Source organism: Hemitrygon akajei, chromosome 8 (genome assembly GCF_048418815.1).
Source record: "Hemitrygon akajei chromosome 8, sHemAka1.3, whole genome shotgun sequence".
Lineage (NCBI taxonomy): Eukaryota > Metazoa > Chordata > Chondrichthyes > Myliobatiformes > Dasyatidae > Hemitrygon > Hemitrygon akajei.
In genome coordinates this window covers 12,676,022-12,693,925 of record NC_133131.1, presented here as the reverse complement: position 1 = coordinate 12,693,925, position 17,904 = coordinate 12,676,022, and the positions used below count along the sequence as shown (strand labels likewise).

Below are 17,904 nucleotides of genomic sequence, written 5' to 3'. Positions count from 1 at the left end.
GAACTCAGATCCCACTCAACCCCATACATCTGCCTTCTCGCCACCCTTTGATGCCCTGACCGATCAGGAAACTATCAACTTCCGCCTTAAGTATACTGATGGACTTGGCCTCTACCAGAGTCTGTGGTAGATTTACTACTCTCTGCTAAAAAAAATCCTCCTTATCTCTGTTCTAAAGGGTCACCCCTCAATTCTGAGGCTGTGCTCTAGTTCTGGATACCTCCACCATAGGAAACATCCTCTCCACATCCACCTTATCTAGTCCTTTCAACATTCAGTAGGGTTCAATGAGATCCAACCCCACCGCCGCCACAGCATTCTTCTAAATTCCAGTGTAAATTCCAATGGCTCCTCATATGTTGGTGACAGACAAGGTGGTTTGAATGTCTCAGAAACTGCTGATCTTCTGGGATATGCACAGCCTCTAGAGTTTACAGAGAATGCTTTGAATAACAAAAAAAAATCCAGAGAGTGGCAATTCTGTGGGCAAAAATGTCCTGTTTGTGAGAGAGGTCATAGGAGAACGGCCAGACTGTTTCGAGCTGACAAATAATCACACGTTACAACAGTGGTGTGTGTGCAGAAGGGCATCTCTGAACACACAATGTTCGAACCTTGAAGTGAATGGGCTACAGCAGAAGATCACACCAGGTTCCACTCCTATGGCTACTTTATTAGGTATGATCCTGTACCTAATAAAATGGCCACTGAGTGTAGACCGTAATGACCCATCTGATTAAACAGCTCGATTGAATCCTCTTAAATTAAAAGCCATATGGAGAATGAGGATTGATAAAGCCTAAAAAAAAGCACTAAATGGTTTTCTAAGAAAATAAAAACCTTGGAATTACACATGTAAAACAACAATGCTTATTTTCATACCAGTTATTATCTACAATTAATAGACAAGTATTGATAACTTTAAAATCATACCCAAATGCATATACATCTCCTGCCTTTGAAAATGGGAGCTTGTCTTCATCCTTGCCTGGATACATTTCTTGGACTATTTCAGGAGCTACATAGCACAACCAACCATTTGGCAGCTTCAACTCATTTTCTCTTCTGTCATAATTTTTAAGGACAAAATTAAAGACAACATTAATAACTTTATTGAAAAATTTGAAACATAATTCAAATTAAATAGCTTTGTAAATCTTTATAAGATTTACCATATTTTAAAAGTACAGCTGTCAATGGTCATTAACAGTCCTCAAACATTTAGTTCAAGAATATTTCACTATTTGGACCATCAGAGACAAATATCATCACATCCCTACCCAATGTTTAAGCCCAGATTTTTAGCTACAACAGCAATTCTGAAAGATCAATATTCTACTTTCTAGATCAGCAATAATAGTGGCTCCCTTTACAATTCAAGCAACTGATGTGTGAACAATGTTGTCTGATTTAGAACAAAGTTACATGGTTATTTTCAGTAGAACTAAAAATGTTTTCTCATTACAATACAAAATCACAGCAGGACACCAAGAAATGTACACGAGCAAGACAAATTGGCAGAATTTACTGTGATACTTCTGTGAAACTCCTCAAATCAATGAGATGTATCCATATGTAGAGAGAACATTGAGGCATACAACATTAATATACACTCAGTGGCCACTATTAGGTGCAGCTGTTCATTAATGCAAACATATAATCAGCCAATCATGTGGTAGCAATTCAATACAGAAAAGCATGTAGACATGACCAAGAGGTTCCATTATTGTTCAGTTCAAACATCAGAATGGGGAAAATTGTGACTTTGACTGTAGAATGATTCTTGGTGCTAGATCGGATGGCTTGAGTATCTCAAGCTGCTGATCTCCTGGGATCTTCACATACAACAGTCTCTAGCATTTACAGAGAATAGTGTGAAAAACAAAAACAAAAAAAATCATCCAGTGAGCAGTAGTTCTGTGGGCGAAAACTCCTTGTTAATGAGAGGGGACACCGCAGAATGGCCAGACTGGTTCAAGATGACAGGAAAGTGACAGTAACTCAAAACAACAGTGGTGTGCAGAAGAGCATCTCTTGAAAACATAGCATATTGAACCTTGAAGTGGACGAGCTACAGCAGCTGAAGACTACACCAGGTTCCATTCCTGTACCTAATAAACACTGAGTGTATACTAACCTTGCAATACCCAGCCTTTTATAGAAACTCAAGTTTAGGAATGTTATTTCCTTCAATGCAGAGTTAACATGATTAACCTCTCATTCACAAGCAGAATATTGCCATATGTACATCACATGACTATGATTTACGGTCAATTGATATAGAGGGAACTAGCTATTAACTATAAAAAGTCTCTCTCTTCATCTTAAATTAAAATTTGTGTTTTAAATTGTGTTTAATCAAAAAAGATGCACTCTTCATTAATTTCAGCTTTTCAATATTTTATTTGCATACTAATTTTAAACTGTCAAACCTTTTAATTAAAAAAAAATCAAGGTTGGCCTACTTAAGTTATCTCCTGTTTATTTTGGTCACTTAGGAGTGTATAATAACCATTGAGTGTATACTAACCTTGCAATAGCCAGCCTTGCATAGAAACTCAGTCTAAGAATGTTTAGCAGGGGACCTTATTAAAACTTCTAAAATCCTGTGGGATTGATCAGATTATATGGTGGGCAACACAGCCCAGTTATTCAGGACTGAGGTGAGGAGAAATTTCTTCACCCAAGGACTACTGAACTTGTGGATTTCTTTACCACAGGTAAAATATATTCAAGGAGGAGCTAGATATGCTAGTTAAAAGTTTAGGGGATTAAGGGAGAAAACAGGAACCAGGTAATAAATTTGGATAGCCAGCCATGATCACACAATGATAGTGAGCTTGAAACTTCTATAAAACCTCACGGCCACAAAGTAACATGGACAGAGCAACCAGTATTTCCAGAAGGAAACAATACAAGGGAAGGAGGAAAAGAATAGCATATAAAATTTTCAAATAAAACAGTTCTTTGCAGTTAACCCTGATTGCCAAAGTGGGTGCATTCATGTCTTACCTGTCTTCCTGTACCACACCAGATATACCAAATAGCCCAAAATCGGTGATAACAACTTTTCCATTGTCATAAAAGATATTCTTTGACTTCAAATCCTTATGCACAATCCCCCTTGCATGAAGGTATCCCATCCCCTAGAATTTAAAAAAAATCTCTGAAGTGTGGAAAACAGATTTAAGAGAAAGAATTTTCTGCACAAGTACAATAAAAACAAGACTAACAGAGAATTAATATGTTAAAATACAAAAGCAAGATCAAAAATGAAAAACTGGTGGACACTGCTCAGTCCTTCAGCTACATGGATCAGAAAAAATGCAAACAATATAAAACTTATAAAAATAGTTTGTAGAATTTGAATTTTTTTCCTGGACAGAAAAATACATTTTATATTAAAGTTCAAAAGTTCAAAGTAAATTTATTTTCAAAGTATGCATATGGCACATATATTACTCTGAGATTCATTTTCTTGCAGGCAAATACAATAGGATATATGAAAAACTACACACAAAGAATGACAAACAACAAATGAGCAAAAGAAATAAGCATAAGTAATTAAATAAAAAAGATAATATTTGGAACATGAGTTTAGTGTCATAGAAAGTGGGTCCATAGGTTGTGGATTCACTTCAGAGTTGAGGTGAGTGAAATTATCTATGCTGATTTAGGAGCGTGATTCTGGTGGTATGGGACCCAAGGCTCCCGTAACTCCTTCCCAATGGCAGCAGCGAGAAGAGACCATGACCTGGATGGTGGGGGTCCTTAACGATGGATGCTGCTTTCTTGTGACAACAGTGCTTGTGAATGTGCTCAGTGGTGGAAGGTACAGTGGAGAACATGAGAAAACAGGAATAGGAATCAGCCACTTTTAGCAGTTAAGACCATTAGACATAGGAGCAGAATCAGGCTACTCGACCCATCGAGTCTACTCTGCATTCCATCATAACTGATTTATTATCCCTCTTAATGCTATTCTCCTGCCTTCTTCCATGTAACCTTTGATGTCCTGACTAACCAAGAACCTATCACACTCTACTTGAAATATACTCAATGATTTGGCCTCCACAGCTATCCATGGCAATGAATTCAAACAGATTCACCACCTCATCTCTTCTCATCTCTGTTCTCAATAAACATCCCTCTATTCTGAGACTGTGCCCTCTGGTCCTAGACTCACACACTATAAGTAAATATCCTCTCCACATCCACTCTGTCTAAGCCTTTCAATATTTGATAGGTTTCAATGAGATCTCCCCCCACCACAATTCTTCTAAATTGCAGTGAGTGCGGACCCAGAACCATCAAACCCACCTCATACGTAACCCTTCATTCCTGGAATTATTCTTGTGAACCTACTCTGCACAGTCTCTAATACCAGCACATCTTAGATAAGGGGCCCAAAATTGCTCACAATACTCCAAGTGGAGCCTAATTAATCCCTTATAAAACCTCAGCATCACATCCTTGCTCTTATATTCTAGCCCTCTTGAAATGAATGCTTAATATTGCATTTGCCTTCCTTACTACCACCTCAACCTGCAAGTTAATCTTTAAGGAATCCTGCACAAGGACTCTAAGAAATATTCAAAAAATAAATTTGTACTGAAACCCTCTTTTATAGTGTCAGCGATCACCAATCATGGTTCAAATCCTGTTGCTGTCTGTAAGGAGTTTGTTCATTCTGCCCATGACTGCATGGATTTCCTCCAGGTGTTCCCGTTTCCACCCACATTCCAAAGACATACAATTAGGGGTTGAGAGATGTGGGCATGTTATGATGGCACTGGAAGCGTGGAAACACTTTCAGACTGCCCCCAGAACAACCATCAGACTGTGTTGGTCACTGATGCAAAACAACACATTTTATTGTATGTTTAATATTTCTATTTGCATGTGACAAATAAAGCTAATTTTTTAAAAATCTTTCTTTATATAAACTTACTTTTATAATTTCCTGTGCAATCAGTCTTGTCTTGTTAATATCCAGTGTAGTTTTGGAATCTCTTACAAATGAGAAGAGTGTCCGTCCTTTACAGAAACTACAAAAAATACATTTGGTCACATGCTGAAAATATCTAATTACATTCAATGTTTAGAATTAGGACTTCTGGGAAAGCAAACTAGAAGAGAAATTGTAAATGAAAACAGCATATTTAGCCAAACAACAACCTCTTTAATTATCTTCTAGACCTTTCAATGAGCAAGTGAGAGAAGGTAGGTGAAAACAGGCTAGCTGGCCAGTGTGCCAATGCATTTTGAGAGAAAAGCATAATATGTAAAGTGCCAAGTTCTTCTGCTGAACCTCTGGCTAACTGAATCATAAACTAAAATTTGATGATGAACCTGGAGTATTTCTTGCTTTCTACCAATCTCCATTTGTCTGTTAATAAAAGTTTTGCATCAAGACAGGGCCAGCATAATGCATCTATTTTGCACCAGCATAACAATGCAGAACTTCAATTACCTTTTTTTAAAAATCCTGTTCAAATAATTACTACTTTTTAAAGAGAAAAATAACTTCAGCTTTACACAAATTCAACTGCTGAGCAAGTTGATCTGGACACTTGAACAAAACAGGGATATGATACAAAAGTATAAAAGAAGCACTCATACTTTACCTACCTTGTAATAATGGCTAAATGAGGTGGGTGCATACAAGCTCCCATGAAAAGTACCACATTTTCATGCCTTGTTTGACGATAAGTCATCACTTCTTTTTTAAATAATTTCAGGTGATCCTGATTATTTCCATCAATCTCTAACAACCTAATTGCCACTTCTCCATGCCAGCGTCCTCTGTGAACTTTTCCCCATCTCCCTTGGCCTATCAGGTCTCCAACTTCCAATTCATGAAAAGGGATGTCCCACTCTTGTAAGAAGACACTTGTCTGGCTGGCTTTGCGAAAAATTGGCCCTTTCCAGTACGGTCTAGAACTTGGCAAATCATCAACCTCATCAGTCTCATATTCCAATTCTGACTTATTAGCCTCATCTTCAAGTGCTCGCTCTTCAGTCTGAAAAGAAAACAGAACAATGGAAATGTAATTGTGCAAACAAAACTTTGATCTGATTATTAAACAATTACTTTTAGTCCTATTTTCACCAATGTCCCACCATAATTCCACTCACTCTTATAAATTGTACCTAGTAGGTAATCTGATTCAATGCTTCCTTTGACTTCAGACTTGAGCCAGACCAAGATTTACCCTCAGGAAATTTTGCTTCCTATGTATTCTGGTCTAGTTGTTTAAAAAGAGCAAAGCTACTGAAACTACTCAAGTTGACTGAAAATAAATTCCCACCACAAAAAAAGCTGCAGGAGCTAACACAGAGCCATTGTGTCGTGATGGAAATTTCTTATTTAAAATTTTAACAAGCGCACCTTCTTCTCAATAGTGCACTGTCAAGTGAGACAGCTATATTCAAATCTCTAAGAGTGCGACTCTGATTTAGCACTGACAATCAGGCCCAAAGACCCACATGAATGCTCTAGAGCTGTCTGTGAGAGAGTCTTGTTGAGGTTTCTTATTTCGTGGTGTAAATGAAGAGTGTGGAAGGAGGGAATAAATAGGAGTTCAGCAATCATGGGAACTTATCAAGATGAAAAGGCAAGCAAGATATGTAATGCAAGTATTTATTGGTTTTATATACTCTAAAGGGCTTAATGTTGGAATGGTCATTATTTATAGCCATTTCAGATCTCAATAGGTTCAATGTAATGTGAGAAATGTATACAATATACATCCTGAAATTCTTCCTCGATCAAATTGATTACCTTAATTAATCTTCCACAATTGTCAAAACGCCTAGATGAAGTATGTGCACTTTTTTGGCAGCTAATGTTACATAGGCAATTTACGTTTTTGTCTGAAGAAAATAATCAACAGTAGTATTTATACCTCAAAAAGGAGGATCCCATTAACCCATCATTAAGGATCCCCATCACCCAGGACATGCCCTCTTCTCATTGTTACCATCAAGGAGGTACAGGAGCCTGAAGATACATACTCAACGTTTTAGGAACAGCTTCTTCCCCTCCTCCAACAGAGTTTTGAATGGGTAATGAACTCACTAACTCAACTTTTTTTCGTTTTTTTGCTCTCTTTTTGCACTACATATATCTTACTGTAATTTATAGTTTTATCATTATAATGTATTGCTGCTGCAAAACAACAAATTCATGACATGCCAGTGATATTAAACCTGATTCTGATTCATCAGGTTAAAGTTTCATTCTTAAGTGCGTGTAAGTAGCTACACTGACTTCAAACGCAAATCTACAGCTTTGAATCACGAAACTTTACTTCAGTATGCAACAAAAGGACAGTAAAGCATATTGAAGATCGTTTAATGTCATTTCCAGTACATCTGTAAAGGAAAATGAAATAATTGTCATTCCAGATCCGATGCAGCCTAATAAAAAAACAAATCAAGATAAAGAACACAATGAATATATATATATGCACACACACAAAATAGAAGGATGGGAGTATAGATGCACATAGTCCAGTTATCTTCCACCTCCTCAGAAAGTAGAGACTTTGGTGAGCTTTCCTCATTATGTGGAATGTATTCTGGGACCATGAGAGGTTGTGCGAAATGTGCACTCCCTGGAGTTTGAAACTGCTTGCAGTTTCCACTGCTGTGCTGCCGATGTAAAGAGGATTTACTATGGATTCAGGAAATACTTGCATCAGACAGCACATGAGGAGAGAAACATAGATAACACTTCCGATTGGTCTCCCAATGTTCACTTCGCTTCTCTGTCCACAATTGCTGCATAACCCACACAGTACAGTTTATTTACGGTCAACGTACCTCCGCATCTATTTCTTCAACAGCATCTGTTTCAGCTTCCTCTACAGTACTGCAAAAGCAAGAATATATTCCATTATAACTATATTGTTGAAAGTATAATTATATTCAAAAGTGAAGGTAAATGGCCAAGAGTAGCAAAATTAATTCTGATAAGATGTTTTGAAGATGAATATGGTTAGGAGTAACATCTATGATCTAGAAATTGGAATGTTCTAGCAGATACAGAGGATTTGATCACTCACTTTAGAAGAATGGACAATGTGTAACAGCCTTAAAAACCAATACCATATAAAGAACGAGAATGTTTAAAAAGACATTCATCCATATGGCAAAACTCATACAAAACTTGCTTTCCCTCTGGTAATAACACCCATGTCTAGTCCCAGAAGGAGCAGAGTAGAGTATTATTGTCTTTCATAGGCTAGAAACAAACCATAGTAATCTCTACTAGATTCTTAAAACAAATTATTGTACCACTTACAACAAAAACTTTTTAAACTCTAAACAATGAAATAAAACTGTTCAGTAAAATGTAAAACCCAAAATTGCAAATCATACTAAATACAAAAATGTGAAAACTTTCACACCTCAAAATGACACCATATTTCGATTTTGTTAAATATCATCAACATTACTTTAATGCAAGGGTTCTCAACCATTTTATGCCATGGACCCTACCATTAAGCTAGGAGTCTATGGGCCCCAGATTAGGAACCCAGCTCTATAATTAATGCAAGTAACCAGTGCAAAATTAAATCAGAAAAACTCATTTAGCAATGCAATTGTTACAAAGAACTTGGCAATGCTGGAGATTTTTATATACAATACCTCCAATATGACAGCGAGAAATAATATTGAATAAAGCAAGCAGAAAGGAATTTTTAAAATATATAAAACAGAAAAATTAATTGAAAATTATTCACTTCAAAAAAGGTTAGACAGAAAATTATGCCATAGAGATTTCCTTTAAAATATACAATCCTTCTCAATAGAAAATCTGGCTTTTTGAAAGAAAAGTACATTTTCTGTCTTTCAATGAAGCAGCTCTATGCCATCTTCCCACTGACAAACCCCAACCCACCCTCAACTTTTAACTTCATTGTTCAACCATCATCTGTCACTGAAGATCATGGGTGAGTCATTATAGTGGTTATGCAGGGCTCTAATATTACATTATTGATGCAAGAAACATAGCCTAGGAGATGCCAATGAACTGATCCTGTTGTTTAAAATGTCAAACTTGCACATTATACAGTATGGAAATAAAGATAAAATAACGCTTACTTAGTGTCTTCAGAGGTTTCAGGCTGTGAAGTGACATGCAATGTCGGGCTAGGCACATCTAGACAACAGAAAGTTACAATTAGCATTGATCATTTATATGATTGTACTATGTAAAAACTAACCCACTAAAACTGCCAACTAAAAATAATTAAGTGGTTAAAGTCTCTACACAGGGTGATAGGGTATTAAGAGTTATTTTTCCTCAAGAAACAGTGTATAGCTGAAAAAAAGATGAAGGAAGAAACATTTGAAGAAAAGACTACTCACCTGGGAAGATAAACTGTTGTCTATGATGAAAGTAGTATGCAGCTTTGGGAGAAAGATCACACAGGCAGAAGAATAGATAACGAATCAGTAAAGAAATCACAGGACAGTAGTCAGCAAACACTACTGCTATTAAATAGAATTAATATACATTTTTACTGATCTCCAGAAAGATAATCTTCTGTTTGAAGAGCACAAAATACCCAGAAACAACAGAAAGGGACAGACAGATTTTTTTTACAACCAACAATATGCCTCTGAGCAATCCAATATTCTTACAATAATTATCAATAGGGTTTGTAGCATCTTACTTTTCTTCCCTTACTTTGGGAAAAGGGCAATTAAGGACAACTAAATCATTCTTGAAAGAGGATACATATGCTGGCATAGCTTAAACATAATTCACTGCAATGCAAAATGGAAAAGTACCACAAAATAATGGGAACTGTAACTTTTGCAGTACACCACTACTTCTCTTTGAAAGCATTAATATTTAATCTTAGTCAGGATTAACAGAAAAATTTCACACTTTCTCAGGCATACCACCCTTTGAAGACCTATGTGATGAAAATCTATTTTTTGTGTTGATAGGCAAGGATTTAAAGAAATAGAAACAAAAATTTAAGGACAAATGACAGAGTACAATGGAAGGCATTTAACGGGGAGATTTAAGTGGTTCAGAGTAAACATGCTCCACAAAGGGAAGAATAAGGCAAAATGGACATACATGTCTGACACCCAGAGGTTAATACATCAGTAAGTCTAGGTGACAGCGGGAAGTGTAGGAGCAAAATTAAAATGCAAGGAAGGGTAAGAAAAAGTAAAATCCAAATGTTTAACTAGCATACAAAGAGCAAGTATAAACTAAGGAAGGCATTCGGCCTATTAGGGAATAAAAAGGAAACCTGGTTATGGGCAAGATTTTAAAGAATATTTTGTGATTGTTTCCACAAAGGTAGTCTGATGCCAAATCTTAAACCAAGGCAAACAAGTTGGAAAATTAGGTGGGATAAACAGAAAAAAGACAAACTATTCAGGTGTTTATCATCTTTAAAAATGGATAAAAATTCCAGACTCTGTGAAATATATTAAGACTATTAAAAGAAACAAAACAGGAAACGGCAGAAGTTTTGACTACAATTTTTCCAATCTTCTCTGGTGTTTGAATAGTGCCAGTGTATAACTAATGTACTGTTGTTGTTACAGGTAGAAGGTATGGGTACATGAAATAATAACGGGCTAGTTATTTTGATTTTGGTGGTAGACCAATTATTAGAACACATTCTAAAAGATAGCATGCATGTTCATTTGCAAAGGTACACATTAACCTGGGACAGTCAGCACGGATTTGTTAAGGGCAAGTCCTCCAAGAGTAATATGATCAATATGGTACAAGGACGATCAATGAGGTCTGAGTGTTTTTATGTATGCTACAAAGATTTCAAAATTTTAACACATCCCACCTGGTTGGCTAAGGTAAAAATCCAACAAAACAGGCTCAATAACAGAAAGAGTAATTTGTAAAGGGCATTTTTATGACTAGAAGACTGCTACCAGGAATTCCAAAGGCCTTATACATAGCAGGGATTGAGACCAAAATGTAAGGGGAATGATAAAGTAGCTGTAGATGATACAGAAATTGACCACATGGTTGGCAGTGAGGAGAAACACTCAAGACTGCAGGAAGATAGTGGTTTCATCAGTTGGGCAGAAAATGGCAAATGGAATTTGATTCATAATGCATCTGGGAGGTGCAAGAAGGGAAGGGAATACAGATAAATAGTAGGACTTTGTCGTGGAAGGACCTAGGAGATTGTGCACAAATTGTTAAAAGTACCAAAAGGCCAATGATCTTATTAAAAAGACAAACAGGATTCTATCCTTTGATAGCCAAAGATGACAAGAGCAGAGGAATTAAAATGAAACTATATAGAATAATACTTAAGCCATGGGACAAATCCTGCTTAAAGTCCTGGTCATTACATTACAGGAAAAATATGACTGTACTGATGAAGTGCAAATAAAATATACAAAGGCAAGTTTGTGACTACAAAACATAAGCCGTGAGAAAAAGATAGATAAGTTTGGATTAGTTTCTTTAGAATACAGGGAAATATAACTGAAAGTAAACAGAGTAAGTGGGAAGGATCTACTTCCCATAGCATCTGGGCTTTTAAAAAAAACAGATAATATAACTTTTAAGGAGAGAAAAAGATTTCATTCTCTACCCACAGAGTGCTGGAGGTCTGGGACTTAGTTCTTGGAAAGATAAGTGGAGGGTCAGGTAGTGTTGAGGAAGCAGGCAGACTGCAGAAAGGTTTAGACAGATTAGGTGAATGGGCAAAGAAGTGGCTGTTGCAATACAGTGGAGGAAAGCGTATGGTCATGCACTTGGAGGAAGGAATAAATGTGTAAACTACTTTCTAAATGGGAGCAAATTCAGAAATCAAAGCCCTTGTGCAGGATTTCCTAAAGGTTAACTTACAGGTTGAGTCAGGAGTAAGGAAGGCAAATGCAGTGTTAGCATTCATTTTGAGAAGTCTAAAATATAAAAGGATGTAATGTAGAAACTTTATAAGGTATTAGTCAGTCTGTACTTGGAGTATTGTGAGCAGTTTTGAGCCTTTTTATCTAAGAAGGATATGCTGGCATTGAAGAGGGCCAAGAGAAGATTCACAAGAATCATCCAGAGAATGAAAGGGTTAACATATAAAAAGCGCTTGATGTCTCTGGGCTTGTACTCTCTGGAGTTTAGAAGAACAAGATGCGAGGGGAGGCGGGTGTGAGGATTGCATTGAAACCTACTGAATACTGAAAGATCTAGATAGAGTGGACGAGGAGAGGATGTTTCCGAAAGTAGGGGAGTCTAGGACCAGAAGACACAGTCTCAGAATACAAAGACATTCCTTTAGAACAGATATGAGGAAGAATTTCTTTAACCAAAGGGTAGTGAATCTGTGGAACTCTTTGTCACAGGTAGCTGTGGAGACAAAGCACTGGGTATAATTAAAGAAGAGGCTGATAGATCCTTGATGAGTAAGGACATCAAAGGCTTCAGGGAGAAAGCAGGGAATGAGGTTGTGAGAGGTATTAATTAGCTACGATAGAATGGTGGAGCAGACACAATGGGCCACATGGCCAAATTCTGCTCCTACATCTTATGGTCTAACAGTGGCTACAGGGAGAAACCTTAACAACATTTAAAAAGTATGTGGATGCATTTTGAAGAATTGTTAACTGCAAACTGTGGACCATTGGTGGAGGATGGGACTGGGCTTTATTGAGGGGCACAGACGTGGGCAAAATAGCCTCCTTCTACCTTGTAAATTTTTTACTACTTAGTGCAAATTTCTTGTGAACAATAATATGAAAATTTCAGAGCCCATATCACATTTTACGTAGGAAAAGAGATTTGTTAGTTGTCTACGAACAAAGGTTGAGAGAGGGCACTAGCATGTTTTGTGGATGGGGGAGGAGTAACAGCAGTAGTTTTAAAGAGAACATGAAAAAAATAACTGTGTACATCTTATTATTAAATAGCTTAATCTGAATTTTACAATTTCACAAAGGAACAGTGCTCTGGGAACAGGTAGTTAAAACTGCCCAACCCATCACTGGCACCAGCCTACCCACTAACAAGGGCATATATACAGTAAGGTGGCAGAATAAGGCTAACCATATCCTGAAGGATCACACACATCCTACTTATAGATTGTTTGTCCCACTCCCATCAGGGAAGAGGCAATGCAACATCAACACCAAGACCACTACACTCAAAAACAGTTACTTCTTCCAAGCCGTCAGGCTGATCTACACCTCCACCCATTAACCCACCCCAACACCACTCCATCCACATAAGACACTCATCGCCAAAGCCTCTCAGCACCCTTCATCCACACTCCCCACCAACTGGCCACTTTACTTGTGCACTGCATTTTATAGGTTTGCTTTTATATTTATATTCATTGCACTTTTTATGCTCAGTATTTTTTATGCTGCACCAGATCCAGAATAACAATCATTTCATTCTCCTTTACACTCTGAATAATGACAACAACCAATCTTGAATCCTTTCTAAAAAGATCTGGGTACAAGTTTCCACTACAATGCTTTCTATCCATGCCTTTTTATCTTAAATACTTACCTGGAAATTTAAATCTGTCTCTATGACCTTTTGGTGAAGGATTTGGGGGTGGAGTTGCACTGGGAGGATTGGAAGATGGAAAAGGTGCTGGAGAAGATGGAGTTGAAGAGGTTGTTGAAGATGGATTGCTGCTGGAATCTAACGGAACTGGTGCATGATCCTTTTAGGAAGAAAGAGTCATAATTGTGATCACTTGTCCATTTATTAATTGCAACACAATGAGCAACAATATATAATACAGTCTGAAGTTTTACTTCATGTTTATGCTCACTGAAGATCCATGATCTCACATATGAAGTAGAATGCTGCATATCCAGGGCGAAATTTAAGGTAATAACAAGGATTAATTGTTTAGATGTACAGAAATGATATTGTATGTTTTCATACACTCAATTACCATTTTACTAGGTACAGCTGTATACCTGCTTGTTAATGCAAATACCTAATCAGCCAATCACATGGCAGCAACTCAGTGCATAAAAGCATGCAGACATGGTCAAGAGGCTCTAACACAGTGGTTCCCAACATGGGGCGTACGCCCCACAGGGGGGTAATTTGATTTTTAAGGGGGGCAATTCGAGAATGAGTTATTAACTGAATTTTTTCTAGTAAGTCTGTGTGAGTATGAGTGCGTGTGTGAGTTAATACATGTGTATATACAGTATGCATACATAAAAATACTTGTGTGTATGTACATGTGTAATTGCATATGTACTGTATATATAGTGTATCACCATCATTACAACCATCAAATGGCTTTCATAATTAAATTAATGAATTGACTGATGTAGGAAGGAACGAATGAACAAGTCCAAACGCGTAAGAAACTCGTACGAGGTCGCGCCAATGCTGCTTTTTGCAGTAGCTTTCGGTTCTTGGTGGTGTGAAGGTGTGTACATTGCGTCATCTCTTTTAAACGGTGTATCTGTCTTTGTATGCTGTAGAAACGAATCGGCATTGTTTTATTTATTTATTATTATTATTTTAATATCACTTAATGTTCTTTTTTTTTAACAATTTCTTAGTAATTTCTTCCTCAGAACTTTAACAGTCCTTTGGTTCTTTTATTTTTCTCTTTCATGAATGCCATGTTCTTTGGAAGCTTGTTTAAACCAAGTTAATGGTCTTTTAGGCTTCCTCCAGGTGAATAGGAGTTCACTTTTTGAATAATAAGAATTATATATCATCACAGGGGGCATCAGGATTTTAGAGGTGATTAGGTGGGGCATGGCCAAAAAAAGGTTGGGAACCACTGCTCTAACCTCAGAATAAGGAAGAATTGACACTTTGACTGTGAAATGATTGTTAGTACTGGTGTGGTTTGAGTATCTCAAGATCTGCTGATCTCTTTGGATTTTAACACACAACAGAGTTTACAGAGAAAGTTGTGAAAAATGAAAAAAAAAACATCCAGCGAGTGGCAGTTAGGTGGATGAAAACACCTTGTTATTGAGAGATCAGAGGAGAATGGCCAGACTGGTTCAAGTTGATAGAGGTGCCCGTAACTCAAATAACCATGTGTTACATCAGTGGTGTGCAGAAGAGCATCTTTGAATGCATAATATGTCAAACCTGGAAATAGATGAGCTAAAGCAGCAGAAGATCACCAACGTACAATCAGTGACTACGTTATTAGATACTGCTAATATTCCTAAAAAAGTGACCACTGAGTGCATATTTGAAATTCTTCCTAGTCTTACTTTAGGCCCTGGAGTATTAAGCATTAGGAAAAACATTAAAATAAACTGCAGACACTAGAAATGCGAAATAAAATCCAGTAAATGTGGGAAACACTCAGAAGATCAGGCAGCGTCTTTGAAAAGAGAAACATGGTGATGCTTCAGGTTTAATGCCTCTCGTTAGAAGTAGGAAAGAGAGAAAAATCACTTAGTCTTAATTTGCAGAGTAGTTGGAGAAAAATAGAGCCAGAAATGGCATTGTGTTATGCTATCTGGCTAATAGATTAATGAGGGCCACTAGTGCAAAAAGAAACTAAGCTACATATAAAAGCTATATAATACCAGTCACATATGTGGCAGTGGACAGAGAAAAACTAAGCAAAATGGGTTACAAACACTAAGATCAAAGATCTACAAATTCATGTCTCATGTACTCACTACTTTGATTGTACAGACAAAAAAATCTGACTGAAAAAAATTGAAGTTCTGACTTTTTATCTTTTTAAAAAGTTAGGGTCTGTCACAAAGGATATTGACCATTTTTTGACCCAGGTTTCCTCAAACTCCTTATTACTTGTTAGTGCACAGACTATGATTACAGAATAAAAAGGAATTATTTAACTTGAATCAGCATGCTAAAAAGAGTCACAGTGAAAATAAACACTATATAGATCAGGGGTTCAAGGACCCCTCGATTAATGGTAAGGCTCCATGGCATTAAAAAAAAAGGTCAGAAACCCCTGATATAGACCATCGAGCTCCAATGAACAATAAGCTCATTTTATTCCCCCCACATCAACTCATCCCAGATTCTACCACTCACCTATATAAACTGGAGACAATTTATAGGGGCCAATTAATCTGAGAACCTGCACACCTTTGGGATGTGGCAGGAAACTGGAGTACACAGAGGGAAGCATACCTTCATAGAGAGAACATGAATATTCAACGAACAGCAATGGAGATGAGGATCTAACTCAATTCACTTGAGCTGAGGTAGCAGCTCAACTAATTGCCATCCAAATGTTTCAAGTTTGTTTTTTTGATGCTAAGAAAATTTTACTTGGATACATTTATAAATAAAATTAAAAGCTACTACCGTAGATTCCGGATTATAAGCCGCTACTTTTTTCCCACATTTTGAACAGCTTTGAACTCTGCGGCCTATAATCCAGAGCGGCTAATACATGGTTTTTTTTCATGCCGCCTCGTAAACATTTTGCCTCGTAACAGTAGACCAATAAAATTGATGAGTAGTTCACAGAGGTCCAATGAAATTGTACGATAAATCAAGCGCACTTTCACAATTAAATTATTGTAAATCAGTCATTTGTACTCACCCTCATCAACATGGAAAATACTCGAAGAAAAGCAAGACCCGAGTGCGTCAGACCCGATTAGACCCGATCGCGTTACGCAAGCGCGTCAGACCCGATTGGACCCGATCGCGTTGCGCAAGCGCGTCAGACCCGATTGGACCCGATCGCGTTGCGCAAGCGCGTCAGACCCGATTGGACCCGATCGCGTTGCGCAAGCGCGTCAGACCCGATTGGACCCGATCGCGTTGCGCAAGCGCGTCAGACCCGATTAGACCCGATCGCGTTGCGCAAGCGCGTCAGACCCGATCGCGTTGCGCAAGCGCGTCAGACCCGATTAGACCCGATCGCGTTGCGCAAGCGCGTCAGACCCGATTAGACCCGAGCGAAAACGCTGCTTTTAAGTTAAAGTCGATCAATAACTTTTCCTGGTAGGCTGCAGTATATATATTTTTACCAGTCGCTAGGAGATATTGGAATGTTGTTCGTGCTGTTCAGTAAAAAAGTATATGCAACGTAATTTGTGTTACCGATACGTATGTATATTTAAAAGTAGCGGTGCGGCCTAAAATCCGGTGCGGCCTTTACAATTAAAAAATTGATTTTATTTCTAAAATTAGAGCCTGCGGCTTTTAATCAGGTGCGCTCTGTAGTCCGGAATCTACGGTAAGTTTTATTGCAGTTAAAACTACAAAACTAGTTTGTGTTACCTTTTTATGCGGTGTCTTTGGAAGGGTAGCAAACTGAGGCTCCCCAGGCCTGTCCACAGAATTATTTATATCAGATGGTACCGACTCCGTTCTTCGTATTTTTGTAACTAGTTAACAAAGAAAAACATGAATTGTTGGTTTTCCCAAAAAAGCAATTATCATATGAATTCTATCTTTGACCTTAAATTACAAATCACAAACCCACAGGCTCACCAACTATCTCACATATACCTTCATCCACCCTCCCTCCATTACACTCAACCTGTTCCTCCATCTCCATCGTATCTGCTCCAATGATGAGACTTTCAACATGGCTGCCTCTGAAATGATTTCCTTGTTTCTGGTTCACGCTTCCCCTCGATCACAGTTGACAGAGCCCTTTGATACATTTCATCTACTACCCACAACTTGGCTCTCACTCATTCTGCTCCCAGATGGAGCAAGGATACTGTTCCCTGGTCCTCACGCTCCACCTCACCAGTCTCCACATTCAGTGATTCATCCTTTACAATTTATGCCAGTTCCAATGAGATTCCATGCCAGACATACTGCTCTCTTCTCTCTCAGTATTCTCTGGAGATTGTTTCCCTTTTTGTCTCACCAGTCTCCCCCTTCCTGTTCACAAACCCACTCTCTTTCTCATGACACATTCTCCTATTATTGCGGGAGATGTAACACGC

The 17,904-nt window shown here is 37.8% G+C and overlaps 1 protein-coding gene across 3 annotated transcripts in view; it reads right to left on the bottom strand.

Moving 5' to 3' along the window:
- LOC140731644 (kinase suppressor of Ras 1-like) overlaps positions 1–17,904 on the bottom strand; it is a 182,242-nt gene that overhangs the window by 21,345 nt on the left and 142,993 nt on the right. For all 3 annotated transcript variants that reach the window (XM_073053264.1, XM_073053265.1, XM_073053266.1), the window contains exons 9-17: positions 17,225–17,331; positions 13,520–13,679; positions 9,379–9,420; positions 9,112–9,169; positions 7,828–7,876; positions 5,632–6,023; positions 4,952–5,048; positions 3,013–3,146; positions 934–1,065 (exon numbers count right to left, since the gene is read on the bottom strand). In XM_073053264.1, coding sequence (XP_072909365.1) covers positions 934–1,065; positions 3,013–3,146; positions 4,952–5,048; positions 5,632–6,023; positions 7,828–7,876; positions 9,112–9,169; positions 9,379–9,420; positions 13,520–13,679; positions 17,225–17,331 — 1,171 coding nt within the window. The remainder of the gene's footprint in view (positions 1–933; positions 1,066–3,012; positions 3,147–4,951; positions 5,049–5,631; positions 6,024–7,827; positions 7,877–9,111; positions 9,170–9,378; positions 9,421–13,519; positions 13,680–17,224; positions 17,332–17,904) is intronic.